The 18,014-nt window shown below is 42.0% G+C and overlaps 1 protein-coding gene across 1 annotated transcript in view; it reads right to left on the minus strand.

Annotated features, from left to right (window-relative positions):
- Positions 1-5,364: 5,364 nt before the first annotated feature.
- The window catches only part of chrnb1 (cholinergic receptor, nicotinic, beta 1 (muscle)), a 32,935-nt gene continuing 20,285 nt past the window's right edge, over positions 5,365-18,014 (minus strand). The window contains exons 9-11 of the mRNA XM_039823570.1: positions 15,854-16,029; positions 6,947-7,094; positions 5,365-5,905 (exon numbers count right to left, since the gene is read on the minus strand). Coding sequence (XP_039679504.1) covers positions 5,759-5,905; positions 6,947-7,094; positions 15,854-16,029 — 471 coding nt within the window. The 3' untranslated portion in view covers positions 5,365-5,758. The remainder of the gene's footprint in view (positions 5,906-6,946; positions 7,095-15,853; positions 16,030-18,014) is intronic.

Here is an 18,014-nt window from a genome sequence, read left to right on the forward strand (position 1 = left end):
CTGGGACATTGAGATTAATGGTCTGAAATCAGCAGATGGCTTAAAGTAACAAGGATTTCAGAACAAACTGATTACCAGGATTGAAATGGAACCTGTAATAACCTTTATATAGTGCAACAGGGAAATGAGTCATTCTTAAAATTACAAGAAATTGTAGGAACAGGGATCAGATCCACAGCCCTGACATTATTCTAGTGATACCAGAATCTTCGTGACAAGCAAAATAAAGACAGAGATAAATAATTTGCAGGTAGTAGAGCAGAAAAGACATCATTCAGCAGAGGGAAGCTGACACGGTGTGACTTAATATGTCTCTAAGCCATTAAAGCGAATATATGTTTGGGAATTAAAATGAGAGATGCTGAAAGACCGGGCACGGCAGTTGCTGTGGAGCGAAAACCAACAACGGATGAAGTTGCGGAAGCAAAGTCAAGAATTAGCCAACTTCTTGGCAGGAGCAGTGTGGTGTTGTCAGAAGTGATGGAGAGGACTTATAGGAAGCAGGAGTTTGAGCAGAGAAAGAGCACCTCGGTCTTGCTGATATTGAGCTTGAGGGTAGCTTGAGGCAAAAAAGATAAGCATGTCGAATAAGACATAAAAATAGAGATGGATGTTGTTGCCGCATAAATGGTGAGGAAAGTTCTGAGACGTGAGGACTACAAGTGTTATGATGGATGAGGTGAAGGCCTGGGAATGAACTTCTTGGATCCTTCATGTTGCTTTTTTATAAAAGGCAATGTCTTCATTTCAAGAGTCGTAAAGTTATTCGTCTGTTACACAAGATAAGAAAACCTACTTTCCATCACCTACTCTCTGTCTCTACTTTCGACTTTCTATTACCTCCTTTCTCTTGCATCGAAGGTCATACTATTCTCTATCCTGAATGCTGGTCAGTGTTTCCAGTGCAAAAACACAAACAGGCCATAAATCAGACACAGGTTGAGAATAGGTCTCCGACTTGCCCTCCTGCATACCGCCACTCTCAGTATACTGTAAATACATCAATCAGCGCCAACAAGGCCTCCAACTCATAGGACCATATTGGTCGTTTATCCCCCCCGGGGTCATCCCTATGTTCCCAGTGTCCTATGTTTTTGATATAAACTAAACTTGTAAGAGATTGGTAAATTCAAATTGCAAAAGAACAAAGGGACACGGACAGTAAAAATCCGTTCAGCCACTGTGGAGATACCAATGTCGAAAGTCGAGTCGCAAATTTGAAGGTAGTAGTATCAGTAGGCTTTGAGCTGTAGGTGGGTGATTTTAACATAATGACCCAGGAAAACATACGCTAAACACGGGAGAAAAAGCATTGCTGAGAACATAAAAACCTTTAAACGGTCTCCTTAATGTGTCATTTTAAAGGACAATTCCGACGCAAAATGAACCTAGGGGTTAATAACATATGTGTACCTAGTCTACTGTTCTCTGGGACAACCAGTAACCAGTAACATAGCTCATACACAGCGTTCGTGATTCGACTGCTCATGACCGTTTTCAAGATGGCGCCCGCTTGTAAACGTGAACAAAACTGTCTTTATAATCTATCTTTTTAATAAACTGTCTGTACGCTTACAAAGTTCTCAATGCTTGGGTTTACATGTAGGGACCCTCATTATGCTACCGTTGAAGTGTGGTGCTATTTTGAGCCTTGTTAGTGATTTACCCTCTGCCCCCGAAAGGTAGCGTTAGCAGCTAACCACCGGTTTGCCGATAGCTTGTCTCAAGCTAGAGACGCATTCGATTAGCATGAAAACATGTCCCAGAGAACGGTAGAATAGGTACACACGTTATTAACCCCTAGGTTCGTTTTGCACCAGAATGGTCCTTTAAGAGGATATTAACCTGGGGAACATAAGACCATGTATGGAGTATAGAACCCCAGGAAGAAAGATACACTCGTACACCTCGTTTGTTCCTGTTTCTAAAAAAGCCTGTCTGATCCATCAGGTCGGGGATTATGTCTTCCAATCATTAAAAAAAAAAAAAAAAGCTAATATTGATGCATATAATCTGTAATTCATGTTTAGAACAGATATGGGTCCATAACTACATTCTGTTTTATCTTTGCCCATTTTTATGCATTACTGAAATGGCAGCCAGGACAACAGAGTCTCCCCAGCCCCATGACATACAGTTAAAACATTCCTTGAGTACAGTTATTAATATCTCTCTAAAGGTCTTATACCATTCCGATGGATAGCCATCGGCTCCTGGAATTTTATTCGTTTTCAATCTCGACATAGACTTGTTAATTTCTTCTTCGGCTCTATCCCTACAGACGGTAAATCTAAAGATGTTAAAAAGTTTGATATAAACTGCTGGCTCACTCTCGTTTGGTCCTACCCTCTAATACGACCTACAGGAGGATTTCCAAAATTAGCACCCGCACCGGTGGCAGCAGATCAACCCATCCTCAGACCTAAACGTACAATAAGGGGTCGCAGTTTGGGAAGGTTTAGGCAACAAAACTACTCTGTTAGGTTCAGGAATAAAATTGTGGTTTGGGTTAAAATAAGTACGTTTGTTACGTAACTTCACTTAGGTACGCAATTGCGAGACGTAGTTAAACATATGACGCAGTTATGTACGTGACGTAGAACGTGACGTAACTACGTTTACGTATGCAACCTTACTTACGCAAGACTTACGCTTGACTTTTAGTTTCGTGCGGGTCACGAACAGCCGCCTCTTAAGTCCTGTGTTTGTTTGACCCACCCACCACCTCGACATCCTCCCTACACAGACTTTGTCGTTCTTTATACTATGTCACCTGACTTCCTCCTTTGCTCTCGTCATATTCACTAGGGCCGTAACTATGGGTCATAATAAGCTGCTTTTTACAAACGACCTAACGTGTTTTTGCGTATCGGTTAAACAGCCCGTCTTCTTGATGCTACAGTTTCATGCAAGGTCAAAGCGTTAGATAATAAGCTGAGGATCGCAATGAGTGTGATTCAAAACACGTGTGCCGATAATGCTGGCAGGTCTTTAATGCCAAAGCTCTATCAGCACTGTCACCACAATGAGCTGTCGAAACGTCTCTGCAGATTTTCACCCTTTGAATGCTACAGCCCTCACTGCGTATATGCATAAGTGCATTTACACACACATAAAAATATCAGGGAAGCCCATGCAGGGGTGTCTGGTAACCAATGCCAGTGTGTGTGTGTGTTTGTGTGTTAGTGTGTGTGTAGGATTATTAATAGCAAGGCGAGCAAGGTTGCAACTCTCAGGGCAGCATTCTGACAACAGATGGAGCCTTTGAAATCTTCCCTTCAGATCTTTATTTTAAAAAACAAACAAAATGAAACAGAAGAATAAAAGGGCAGGTGTGCGTTTATGTCACGTGAGAGAAAAAAGAACGTGTGGCGCGTGTGTGTATGTCCAACACATTCTCACTCCCGGCGCGGCAAAAAGCGACGCTTGTTCAGGGGCCTTTGGCGTCATATTTAGATGCGCTTGGTCGGTGCTCTTGGCGTCACTTTTTGACGATCTGGCTCGGGACGTATGTTCAACTGACATGCGGCACGAGAACGGGACAGTTAGGTTTAAGAAAAGATCGTGGGCGGGATTACATGTGTACGTTTCAGTGACACTCGGGACAAGAACGGGACATGAACAGCGGACTGCTGGGTGAAAGTCCTGTGTTGTTTGACCCATCCACCACCGCAACCTGCCGCTTTAAACCGATTTTCGGTCTTTCGTACTAGTCGCTACCGTTGTCGCTCTTAATACTACGTCATCTAACAGCGCCGTGGTCGAGCTGTTGCTATGCCCGGTGCGTTCCATACAGACACTAAAGGGGTGATTGTTGCGTCGCTATCTTACGCTGAGAGCCACTGACCAAGCGTCAGTATTTGACGAGTTGGGAGCGAGAACGGATTGGTATGTCAGCGAGAGGCACAGGTCTCCTCTATCATGGGAATTCCACAGGCTGTTGGTGCAGCTGGTGAATTGAGTTGGCGTACTCCACTCCACACTCCGACATAAGAATAGCCTCTCGATGCAAACGCGCAAATACACCGGTGCTGAAAATACAAAGGGGATTACTATGGTTTCAGAAATATCCACAAAGCATGTGCCACACTCCAGCACATTCTGACAGGGAAATGAAAGTCATACAGCGTGCTCATTATAGCATCTGCTTTGTCTTGGTGTTTATGTGTGAACACCCCATATGAATAGCAAACTCTGGATCCACACTCAGACCCAGATTCCTCCTGTAGCTAATACACTAAAAAACACAAGAGTAGCTTAGATTTATGTATTTTCCATGTCAGGTACGCCAACATTGGATTGGTTGGTATATTCCATGCAATGATTAATGCCCCTGCACACATATACAATCAATAATCCAGTTTTTGGCTAGTTTAATGAATGAACTATGTCAAGAGATATGTGCAAATACTTCTTGGCAGCGGAGCATGTCTTTGTGAAGAAACCTCAAGATGTTCAATCATTTGCATTTGCTTGCAAATTGAGGTCGAATGCAAACAAAAGGAATTCTTGACAGCATACAATCTGACAAACCTCAGCTGGGCAAACAACATGCCATCCTCTAAGGGTAGTTAGAATAAAGATACAAGCCCTTCTGCTCATGCTTTTTAATTGACCTGGTTTGGCATTTTGTCAACTTTGGTTTTGAAGAAGTGCAGCTAACGGTTTCACAGGACTTTGATTTACAGGGTAAACAGGTAAATTAAACTTATGACAAGATAATCTTTAGGGATGCACCGATGCAACTTTTTCAGTCCCGATACCGATGCCTGGGCTTTGTGTATCTGTCGATACCCGATACCGATCCGATACTGTTGATGAATTAATAATAAACTGTATACCTTCCACCTCATACCTTCCTTCCACCATGTGGAAGAGACTAAAGGCACCAGACTTTCCTAACTAAACATTACTTTCCTAACTAAGACAAAATAACGTACATGTAATGTATTGAATTCTTATTTATTTGTACACTCAACTCTTCCAGCATGCGACTCACGTGCGACAGAGGGAGAAAAAAACTAACAAAACTGGATCCAGCTATTTTGTCAATATCGGGACTGATATCCGATCTTAATATTGGATCGGTGCACCCCTAATAATCTGTGAAACAGATGGGAAAAACGTTATGCCAGGTGAGAGAGAAATAGTTGTGCCAGGATAATTTTTCTAATTTGCTTTTTAAGTTTTTATTTCATCTGTGCAATTTATTTTTGGCAGGTTGAAACCAGAAAACTGGGATAATGTATTTTTTCATCTGGCAAAACTTTTTTTTCCCCACCTGTTTCCCAAACTTAGAAAGATTATTATTTTTCCACTTTAAGTCGTAAACAGGAGAAAACTATTTAGATTAGACTTAGGAAATGAATCACCAGAATTATTTTTATTCCGGGCTTCCGTAAAAATGGCAATGTTGTAATACAAATAATAGTTTATCGTCATATGGAATATTGTGAAGATGTATTTTAACATTTGATTCTGTCTCCACTAAAGGCAAATTACCATCTTGAAGTCATGTGAAATTAAAGTAAATTGGCAGTGCTTGATGACAGATGACTGTGGAAAACATGTGAGGTACTGTACGTTGGACAAGTGTCTTGCCTGGAGTACCTGTAAGAGTTCCTAAATGATTGGCTGATGGTGAACTACACCCAGAGAATCATTTTGGCAGTTCAGTACAGTAATTTATTTTGTCCCTATTTGTTGTGGTGGTAAATCAGGATGGGTACAGCTCAAGAAGACCAAACGTCCCGCTCCTTCAGGGAGCTTTGAAGGGGTCGGTAGGGGTGTGGTTGAAGCTGGCATCAGCGAAGATGGCCAAGGTGCCCACAGTGGTGAAGACGACGAAAAGCCAGAGGAACATGCGGTCCACCACCATGGCCACATACTGCCAGTCCTCCTTCAGCTGGACCAGGATGGATGAAAGGGAGGACGTGAAAAACAGAATGGAAGGAAGAAAGAAGAAGATAGGAAGTGAATGAGTGGATACAAGGAAGTAGCGTTGGGAGGGCGGGACTAGGACTGGGTATCGTTAAAAAAAAAAGTATATATATATATATGAAAGAAAAAGAAATTAGAACATTACGGCAACATTTTCAGTTCCTACTACGTGAGCCCATCCCCGTGCGCAATGTAGAGTTTCTCCCGAGTGTCTCTACGACGTGTAACGTTAGACAGCCAATCACAAACATTATTTGATCTTGGTTAGTCTCGCATTGAAAGGCCTTCCTCCACAGCGCTGCGAAGGAGGGTCTGGCGAGTCCGCACAGCATTCCGGGATGGGAGAAAAAACATGCTTTAGATTATTGGCATTTCTTTAAACCAATAACAATCTTGGGCGGAGCTTAGCCCCGGACGGAGCAACGGTGCCTCTGTAAAATAGCCTCGGGAAGGAACTTGTTTTGGTGGAACATGTGTATGTTCAAAAGTTGTTTTAGAAGTGCAACAGAAAACTCAGATTGGACAGATAGTCTAGCTAGCTGTCTGGATTTACCCTGCAGAGATCTGAGGAGCAGTTAACCATAGTCCTCAGAAATCCACCGGAGTTTAGAACGCCAACACAAAGGAAGCGAGAGGTAACGGACAGCCGGCGGCACCGGAGCAATCGCGGAAATGAAACGACATCGGCATAGACTAGAACTTGGTATAAGCATGCTGCACCCTTATTGGATCACTGACGCTGATTTACTCCTTAGGTATTCAAATTTGGTATCGAATGATAGTACTCGATACTAAGGAGGCAATTCGGTCGCTGCCTAAAAAGGGTTGAATTCGGTACCCAGCCCTATGCAGGACAGACAGCAGAGTAAAAAGAAAACGGAGTTCAGAAACCAAATGATGGCTCTTATAAAAACCCAAGGAACAAAATGGTCTTTGGAAAAGGAATACATGAGTGAGGAAGAAAAAGACGCAAGAGCATTGCAGCTAACTCGGATAGGCAACTTACAGCTTCGTAGTCCTTCTCAGCCTGAAGAGCCTCGGCGATATATATGATGGCCACTATGGCCGACTTGAGCTCGTCGGGTAGTGTCAAGTAGCTACTGGGACCGTCGATGAACTTTCTCAGATCTGTACACATGCCCTCGGGATGAAACCTAAACGAAAAGACACAAACATTAAAGGTGCAGTAGGTAAGCCTTAAAAAACAAACTTTCTGTCATATTTGCTGAAATTGACTATGTTCCAGTAGAACTACACCACCTACAGCCTGTAGTGCGATTTGCAAAAATCCACTGCTCCCTGTTCAGATGCACCAATCAGGGCCAATAACTGCTCATGCACACGCATTAATTCTCCCTTGTGGGGGGAGGGGCTTAGGAGACGGTTTGGGCTTTAGCAGAAAGGGTGGGGGGGACTGAGAAGTCCTGGATCTTTACAATCCTACCTACATCACCTTTAATGTCACAGAAATAAATATAAGGGCTGTCAACCGATTAAAACATTTACTTGTGATTAATTGCATAAATTCGCGATAAGTAATGAAAAGATATTAATCGCACATTTTTTATCTGTTCTAAATGTAATTCAAAAGGGATATTTTTCAAGTTTGTATTGCTCTTATAAACATGGGAGCTTTATGCAAATATTATAAGTAATTAATATAGTAATTATATGTAATTATTGCAACAATAGCAAAAGAATGAAAAACACTTTCTAGAATATATTCTCCAGAATAAAAGACAAAAAAGGCATCTCTGTTGCAAACTACCCAGCATAGCCTGCCTTTGGTGAGGGGGAGGCATACTCCAGTGGTAAGTCACTTCACATTGACAGTACATGCAAATAACTTTAGTCTTATTGAGAGAACCATCTGGAAGGGCTTTGGAACTCAACATGCCATTCAAAAGTCTCTTTTCCTTATCTATTTCTTGGCCTGTAGCAATTTTTCTTTACAAAATCGCCAATCTTTTGTTTAACCGCAATTAATTGCTAAAATTAACTAAGGTCCTAAGGGGTACGACTGTTGATGGTAATTATCAGTTTAATGTTCATTTAAGAAAAAAAAATGTGAATGTTGGATGACAATAAAGAGGCGTGGTTTACTTTATAGGCTGTTAACCTCTGGGTCATATAACAGTGATATTACCAAAAGATGTATTCTGGGATTGATTCAAAACTTTAGTTTGTTTGCAAAAGTAATGAATGAATACTTTTTTTTTTTTTTGACCGAAAGACAATTATATTGTTAATCGCAATTACTTCTGAGACAATTTATTGCACAGCTATATTTGGAATAGTAACAGCTCTATCCATTTCTAGATCCATTGAGGGTTTTTAATAGACCGAAATTGATTTCGTCCTGCAGCTCAGGCTGGAAACCTGTAAGTTTTTCTATCCCGCTTCCATTACAAATTTGCGGGAACCAATCACAAACTGGCTTATCCACCTGGCGCGCTATTGGTGGGTTTAACACAATGACAATAGAGAAGCGACCAAGCAGCTTCTTGTTTACATTCAACATAGCCACCGAAGCAGTCACCCGGATCGTTGGTCTGATTGGTTGAAGGACTATCCAATTGCGTACATTGTGGTTGCGTACATACAATTGAGTCATTTGAACTATGCCCGTTGATCACGCCTCTTGTGCAGTAGAACATACAGAGCAGACTCCCCCAGACTAATGTTCAATCTTAAAAGATTGAGCTTGGTCTGGTGATAGCCAGACTAGCTTTTTTCTGCAAGCCTCCTACAACGTTAATGCTGCATCGGTTCCCGATTTCCCAAACTACAGAGCGGCCCGAGGCTTAATTGCACGTCGAACAAAATTAGCGGACTTATTATCATGTTCATTTTGACAGCTCTAGAAAAATATCCATAATGCAAAATATTTGATATCATAATCTTATCAAAATACATCCCAGGATTGATCGAGAAGAATTGGAGTGAGTAGCACATAAAGTTTCGACATCCAAACTAAACAAACGCCCAGAGGGTTGCAGAATGTAGCGACTCGCGAGCCGGCCCAGCAGACTAATTAAACACTGTAAAATAGTAAAGCATTTGTTTATGAGGCAGGCAGGCAGGCTGCACGTCTCCTTTGCACTCTTCTGTCATTCAGGGAGAAAAGGTCAGCGGCGCTTCCTGGGTGTGGGAGTCACCGCTCTGCATCTGCTGACTGGGCTGCTCCGTGTGCGAGCGCGTGTTCAGTACTGCATGTGCATGTTTCTGTGTTTACTTGTTGCCCTTGGTCACAGCTGCGATGGTGTGCCAGCGGTTGCTGCGAGTGTCTTAGTAACTCTCCTCCCAACAGTGGCTCAAAGTTCATTTCTTTCTTGATTAAAATCATAACAAAGAACATCAGCGATGTAAGGCCGTAGCCACAAAAAAAACCCTGAGTGTATTGAACTGAGGAAAGGAACATTTGATTGCTTATGAATTCAACTTTTCATTTGTAAGAGGACGGTTCTCTACGTATACCCACAGCTATATGAAGAAACTCAAAGCATTACTCATTCATCTTTTGTGCTCTGATTTTCCCTGCTGAATTTCTACGCATAATCGTACGGAGTGTCATTGAGCAATGACACATGGATTTTTCATTGGCTGCCTCCAGTGGAGCGTCAGACACAGAGATCTACTCCTATACCTTTAAGCAGTGATACAGCACGGCTCTCTCTGCAGGATGTCACAGGTAAAAGGATGAAATGAAATGAAATGAAAGGATCATTCTGGCTTATTACGTATATTTGGAGTTTTGGACATCGTCTTCTAACCTCTCTCTCTCCCCATGTTTCTTGTCTCTTTCTCTACTGTGAAATCTTATACAAAAATGTTCAATGGGGCATGGCTTCATTTAGAGGTTAAACCATAGACGTGGACGTAGCCTCCAGGCATAAAAAATGAAGCCAATGCCGAAGTGCCTAAAACCTGCATTTGTTCTAATGGCCAGAAGGGGGCGACTCCACTGGTTGCAAAAAGAAGTCCGATTGTAATATAATATAATAATAATATAATAATATAAAGAAGTCTATGAGAAATGATCCTACTTGTCACTTGATTTATTACCTCAGTAGACATTTTCAACGTCATCATACAAGATTATGGTATCAATGGCTACTTTCAAGTCTTCTTCAATACAGCATGGTGATCCTTTTGTAAATGAAGGTCCCAGTTAGAGTTAAATATATAATAAAGCAGGGGATGCTTTGGGGACTGGCTACCTTGTGACTGGCTGGTCGCTACCACGGAGACCTGCCAATCCCGATACAGGCTTAGCAACCATATCACTGTGTCCATTCAAATAGCCGTTTTTGAGTGTTGTCCGTGTTTTCGTATCAGAACTTTGACCCTTTCACTGTGTGTTTTCAGTTCTGGAAAGTGAACTGTAACATTGTCGTTTCCTAAAAAATGTTTTGTTAAGCGTTCGGTTGTATTAAAATAATCTAAGAAGACGGCTGTTAATTGTTTCCGTTAAGTAGAGTCCGTCTTACGCAAGCCAAAATTAGCATCCCAATTAAAATCACAGTTAATGTGAATCATGGATGCACCTTGCTAACCAAGCTAGTCGTTTAATAGTAGCTCCACCTCCATCCTCTTGTCCACATATGGTCACTTCTGGCTCCAAAAAAACAAAAACAAGATGGTGACGGCCAAAATGCCAACCTCGAGGCTTCAAAACGGTAGTCCACAAACCAACGGGTGACGTCACGGTGGCTGCGTCGACTTCTTTTATACAGTCTGTTGGTAAAACCTTGTGTGTGTTGAACCGAAATGTCCGTAGTAATACCTCAGTGTACACACAACGGCATGTGCAGTAGGTCAAAGTGGGGGAAAGTGAAAGAGCAGCGCTTGTCCTTCCCTCATTACCAGCAGTGAGGTGCCCTTGAGCAAGGCCCTTAACCCAAAACCGCTCCAGTGGAGCTGCTCAGTGGCCAGCAGATCAGACTGTGGTTGTACCGGGCAGCTTCCAGGTATGAATGTGGAACTGTGTGAATGTGACAGGTCGTCGTTGCAAATTAGAATTTGTTCTCAATCGAGCTGGATAAATAAAGGTTAAAAAGAAAAGAAAAAGTGTGTTGAAAATCAGACCTATTTTCCGAATGTTATTTTTACACATAGGATTGAGGGTAACGAATATTAAATAAATGTAACGAAATTTCTGGGGGTATTAAATTCAAAAGAAGTAGAAAATAAGTTAACACGTGCACAAAGAACACTCATTCAGCTATGGGGCATTGCTTCCCAAGTGTGTACCTGCGTATACGGTTTATAAAAGCCGTATATTAAACGCGATATTTATTTTGAGCAGTATTTCCCTTTAACAAAGTCACTTAAGAAACTTTTCACAAACTCATCTACCCTTGGTCCTTGCCACAACCACGTCCAAACACACAACACCCTGACAAATTAACACTTTTCACCTTGCAGAACAGCTGCCTTTTTCAAACATCTGTTCTTATGAAACACCTCAAATATTAAACACCTTGCTGTTTTTTTTTTTTATTAAGATCCTATAAAAAAAAAATATTACCAGATCAAATTAGCTTCAGCCAGGCTAGGCAGCTGACCACCAGAGGGCAGTGTGGCACTGTGTCTTTAACTGGCAAACGTTTAAAAAAGGAGTGTAAAGTGACAGCCGGGGCAGAGTATAGAGCTGCTTGGTATTCAGTGCAGCCGTTTGGGGGGTTTACAATGCAGCGCTTGCAGAGTGTGGCAGGTGAAGAGGCTGTGACCTAAGAGAGGTGGAGCCTCATCAGATCGAGAGAGAGAGAGAGAAAGACTCCTCCACTGTGAAAAATTGTCTTTACTAAGCGATTTACACTTTGGAAAATTATCCCCCAAAAAAACAGCAAACTTCCCAATGTAAACACCAGAAAAGAAGCTGGAAGTTCTCCTAGGAGAAGGGTCAGCAGCTCCGCTGGAAGCTAAATATGTAGCTGCCTGCCACAGCCTGAGGGACTATAGGATCCCTACATGACAGATTGGTTTAGTATTGTACAGTAACGATATGATATTGTACAAAACTGTAACGTATTCTATTGTGTAATGTAGGGCTGGGCAATATATCAAAACACAACAATATCGTGATATGAGAATAGATGCTGTCTTAAATTGTGGTTATTGTAATATCGTAATATGACAAAAGTGTTGTCTTTTCCTGGTTTTAAAGGCTGCATTACAGTAAAGTGATGTCATTTTCTGAACTCTCCAGACTGTTCTGGCAGTTCTATTATTTGCCTTTAACCACTTAGTCATTATATGATTATTATTTATCACAAATCTCATTGTGTAGATATTTTGTGAAAGCACCCACTGCACAACCAAAGTCAAAAATAGAGGTATTTGGTCAAAAATATCGTGATATTTGATTCTGATCGCCCAGCCCTAGTGCAATGAAATTGTTTTGTAAGGTTGTGTGTACAGCGATCAGTACAGTATAGAATTTATGTGACACCTACTGTATGTATTTAATATGTGATATGTACTATACATGAATTTGCTGTGAACTGCTTTGGCTACATGTTTTTTCTTCGTTCATGCCAATAAAGCGAATTGAAAGACAGATAAGAGAGGGAGGTAGAGAGAGAGGAGGGGGAGTGGGGGGCGACACAATTTGGCCTTTCGGCCCCTTCCCCCTCCTGCATGGCTCAGAGCAGCACTTCATCAGCGAGAAGTAAATGACTATTCAGGAGACTAATTCAACTAAAACTGGCTGTGTGGTGCCAAGACATGCACTAAACCCAATTAAGAAGGTCGGTGTGAATGTGTGTGTACCATTGGTTCAAGAAAAGATACTGCTGTCTCATCAAATTGCTCTAATAGAGGCCCCCCCCCTTCTTTTTCTGTCACCCGTTAGTTCGCCTAGACACGCAGCGTCCCGCTCTAATGTGTCGCAGTCGATTTGTGTGGGTCATTATTATTTCAGCGATGATTCTGTGCCGCCTTCAGTCTTTCCCTCAAGACACATTCCATTTCTCACAGGAGGTGAAGGATAGAGAGGGAGCGGCAGCTACAGACTGTGAGGAAGACCTTTGGTTATTAATAGAGCAGGGAGGCTGAATAGTTAAGGATGGCACATAGTAGCTGATTCGCAGGACCTGCAGTTGTTCGTTTTACCAAACTCACCTGAGCAAGGTCACCCATTACCTGTGGACAAGGTATGGAGACCAGGGTTAGGCTGACAGAAGTGGTGTGTCGCTTATTTGTGTGCCAACATTGGCCCGATTCAGCTCCTAGCTCAACAGCATCAGGGGAAGCACTCACCAGTCTGGGTTTAACTGGAGGTTAGAGCTATATGCGATAATATCCACATATTTTTGACCAAATACATCGATTTCAGTATTTAGGGACAATGCACAGCTCCTTAGCAGTACAAGAGTTAGCTATAAGCTCATTTTCATCTGTAGTCCCTGGGCAGGAAACAGAGAAGAACATCTCTGTCAGAAGGCAAACCTGGAGTAAACACTGGAGTATGAAAACGCTAACAGCAGCAGCACAGGACAACAATCCCATTTCACAGTATTATAAATCTCGCCCACTACAACAACAAGAAGAAACCACAATGTAAAAACACCACTTTGACAACAGAAACCACAACATGAAGAAAACACTACAACATCAATTCAATTTCACAGCATTAACACAGTACAGCAATAGTCCCAACTATAAAATCACAACATTAAGACACCACTACAGCAGGACTTGACAACATTAAGATTAGCTGTTTGCCTGTGATATTGTAGGGTTGGCTATTGGTGCTTTCACAAAACATTCACACAATGAGATTTTTGATAGTTACTCATCAGTAATGTGGATGTCATGACTAAGTAGGTACTGTAATGCAGCCATTAAAGCAAGGAAAAGAAAACATGTCATATTACGATATCCAAAATGTAAGACGATATCTAGCCTCATATATCGATGTCGATATAATAGCCATATATTGCCCTGGCCTACTATAGGTGTTTGGATTCTAACGTCGAAATGAATGAACGGGATTGCTCCGGTGCCACCGGAAATTCCGCATGATGTCCCTCTTTACGGCCGGATGTACGTTACCTTCCGCTTTCTTTGTGTTGACATTTTAAACTCGGGTCGATTTATGAGGACTATAGTTAACTGATCCTCCAGAAATCCAGACAGCTAGCGAGACTATCTGTCCAATTTGACTTTTCTGTTGCATGACTAGAACAACTTTTGAACATACACCAAAACAAGTTCCCTACCGAGGCTATTTCGCAGAGGCACCAATGGCTCTGTCCGGCGCATAGCACCTCCCAAACCATTGTGATTGGTTTAAAGAAATGCCAATAAACCAGAGCACGTTTTCCTCCCATCCCGGAATGCTGTGTGGACTAGCCAGACCTTCCTCACCAGCGCTGTGGTGGAGGAAGGTCTGGCTAAGCGAGACTATATAAAGAGCAACAAAGTCCCCGTAGAGAGGAGGTCGTGCTGGATGGATGGGTCAAACAAAAGCAGGACTTTTACCCAGGAGACCGCTGGTCGTGTCCTGGGGAAACCAAAAGTCACCGTTGACTTATTTTAACTTTCAGACGTGAAGTTACCTTGTAAGTTGAGTTACATTACGTACATCACATACTTACACATACACACACACTGAATCTCGTACAAGCACAATGACGATAAAGGTATTCATATTCGTATTACGCATGTAACTGAAGTTCTGCAACAAAGACTTATTTTAGCCAAAACATGATCTTTTCCCAAACCTAATCAAGTATTTGTGATGCCTAAATCTAACCAAACTGTGAAATTAACCACGGGTTTCAAACTGCGAGAGTTGAGATTACGTTTAGGAACTATTGATCTCATGCCACCAGACCCTACCCAATTCAAAAAAAGCTCCCGTGGGTCATATAAGAGTGTAGGAGCCAACAACCTATGTGGTCGTATGGGTTGGAGGACTTGTTGTCTATATCCCTTTTTAAAGGCTGCTCCTTTGTTCTTTTCTAGCATAATACCACACAATTTGAATCTAAATGCACCACTGTCCTGATGCAAACACCTCCCACAGTCCACACCAAAGGTCAGAAAGCGATGAGCTAACTTTGACTTCTTAAACTATTTGTTCCCTGATCAGTTCTCCAAAAATGAGAATAACTTTATATGGCAGCCTAAAGCCTAAAACGCCTCAGTGTCATCTCGATTTCTTAATCTAGACAACTGGTAGGAAGAAAAAAATGTGTATAACTGTGCATCCTGTCTCTCCATATTTTTAGGTAACTGCTAAGCCTGGTGATGTTTATTAACGTAGCAAGCTGCTGGAAAACAGAAAAGACTGGCCAGCTGACTTGAAAGGTACCCTCCTACACAGACTTTAACCTGAAACTCCATGAACACTACACACAGAGGAGGAGATATTACTATTGAATTTCATTTCATAGTGCAATCTAACCAATTTTTGGCAGTTTACTTTCAAGTACTTTCGAATCACTTCTACTGCACGTTAAAGAGAGTCAGATATGGATTGGATGTATTACCGGTGGATATGTGTAGTGTTTTGCATATGCTGAGGTCACAAAGTGAGTCTGAAAGTCCACTTTCACAAAGAGAGAAAGCTTTGTGTAAAGCTTGTGTAAATCTGCCATGTATGCAGACCAAAAGTCATAAACATACATTAGTGATGGTCAAATGAAGCTTCGTGAACCACCGTCTTTATTTTCTGAGCTCACTAGAAAGCGCTCTCTGTTCAAAGAAAAAGGTTAAAAGGAATTCAGTGTGTTTTCAACCCTTTGTTGAAGAGAGAGCCCCATCTAGTGGGCTCAGAAAAAAAGAGAAAATGGTTCACAAAGCTTCATTTGGCCATCACTACCATACATTAGGGATAAAAACAAAATCCCTACCATGCATACACTCATGTGTCCCTGGACCCCAGAGCAGGTGCTGGTCTCACCTGTTGGGCTTGGGGAACAGGATGGAGGAGTCGGGCTTGCGGATGAAGTATTCATCAGCCACCTTGCTGATGGTGACTATCTTTTTCTCTCGGCGGGGAATGGTCTCCAGGGAGAGGGGCGTCTCTACTTTTGGCCGCATCATGCCCAGGTAAGGAGGCAGCATGTGGATGAAGATCTAGGGGGAAAGGAAAGATGAAAAGCAGGAGAGTTACAACTTCCAGTACAATCAATTTCTTAGCGCTTTCACTTCCACTGATGCGGTGTGAGTTTAAAACTGGAACTCCCAAATGGAAAAATACTCTTTCATGCATATTTCTTTGACTCAAAACCACAATGGGAACCAGTTATTCAACTGAACTTTCCACTTTCAGTCACTAGAGCTTGTTGGCTCGCCCAGTTCTCAATAAAAAAATCCATTTGTTTGGATTCCTGCTCCGTGATTAATGGGACAGCTGAAATGTACTTGCCCTGTATTTGCCTATTAAGGCTGAGAAATGAGTCAAAATGTTGAATTTAGCAGTGAGATAACCTTTGAGAACAGTTGAAGCTGAATGATGCGGGTAGGGAAACCAAATGTGTAATGGTTTCCAATTCCTCAATGTCTACCACCAAGGTGTCCTTAAGCAAAGAACATAAATTCTGGATACTCCAGTGGAGCTCTTAAGGAAAGACCGGTAGTTGTAGTGGGCAGCTCCCAGATGAGTGTAATTAAACTAGAGATACATGTCTGTTAAACTCCTTGACACTCCTTGGCTGTCAGACCTGGAGCTCTCCTTTAAAGTAATAGCAGAGGAATTTGACTTGATATAACAGCAAAACTTGGGCCAAATGTTAGTCCTGATCAATATCATAAGTGCTGTTTGCCTCTGTTAATGGCTCTTTTATTTGCACCTCAAGTGCTTGGGTACCCTTCTTTTGAAGTAACTCTTGGCTTGCCTGTATTGACAGATGGGTGTCAATACTCGGCCCCTGGCAGGGACCATACTGTACTGTAGCTACAATGGAGAATGTAGAATGAGCCGAAGCAGCTTGACTTATTGAATCGTATGTTATTGTAGTTTCAAAGACAAAAGGGTGACTTAGCCTTCATTCATCACATATGTCCATGTTCTTATGTGAGCTTTCTATCCTCCTATTTCCCAGCATACTGCAACACCTGTTATATTTATATTTGGTTGTGTGTGTGTGTGTGTGTGTGTGTGTGTGTGTGTGTGTGTGTGTGTGTGTGTGTGTTGGACAACACTAGCATGGCTACACTCTGATACTTGTGGCAGTTTTCAGAATGTTTGACACTCTAAAACTTAAACTACTGCTGGTAGTCTGGAATGACGACTGTACATTTCCAAACACAGTGACATTTCAAGATGGAAATATAGACTGGAAAAGATATTTAAACGTGCTCTGCCCTTCCGTCCATAACACTGACTCAGTGCGGAGTTGCCAGTTTGGGCGGTCTTTCCAGCTCTTAACGCCGAATGTGCTCTTGGATGGTTATATACATGATGAGCTAATGTAGAAAGAAATTGCTTATACTGTATGTTTAGGTATGACAGATTGATAAGCACACATGCTATTTATGACTGGATGTAACTTTTGATACTCTGCAGTGAAAGTGGCTCACTTATTGACTTTGTCCTATCAGTGTGGCTCTCGTGAAAAAAATAGTGAACACCACTGTCCTAAGGGGTATGGCTGTTGGTGGTAATTGCTGATTTTGTTTGGATGTGCCAAATTGTAATTACGTATGTGATTATTGGTGGGACTGATGGGCTAAAGCTATGCTTTTTGTTAGTTGTTGGCACTCACACATTTATAGCAACAATGACAAGGGGGGGATAGATAGAAAAAAACATAAGTAGGCTACAGAAACAGTGATAACTATTTTGTCACATACAGTGTTTCCCACACATAGACTATTGTGTGGCGGTGCGCCTCACTATCAACACCGGCCGCCGCACATTGCGTTTTGTTATGAATTTTTTTAGTTTTTTTAAACGCTATTTAAAAACACATTCTGCATTTCCTTTCCCTGCTCTTCTCCGTCTCTCTGTCACTTGTGTCTTGCTCTCACAGACACACACACACACACAGCTCCTCCCACTGTGCGATGTTTGGTGTTTTTAAGCCCCCAACGTCGCCTTTCAGGCAGCGCGGCAAGGT

The sequence above is a fragment of the Perca fluviatilis genome, chromosome 14 (assembly GCF_010015445.1).
Source record: "Perca fluviatilis chromosome 14, GENO_Pfluv_1.0, whole genome shotgun sequence".
Taxonomy (NCBI): domain Eukaryota; kingdom Metazoa; phylum Chordata; class Actinopteri; order Perciformes; family Percidae; genus Perca; species Perca fluviatilis.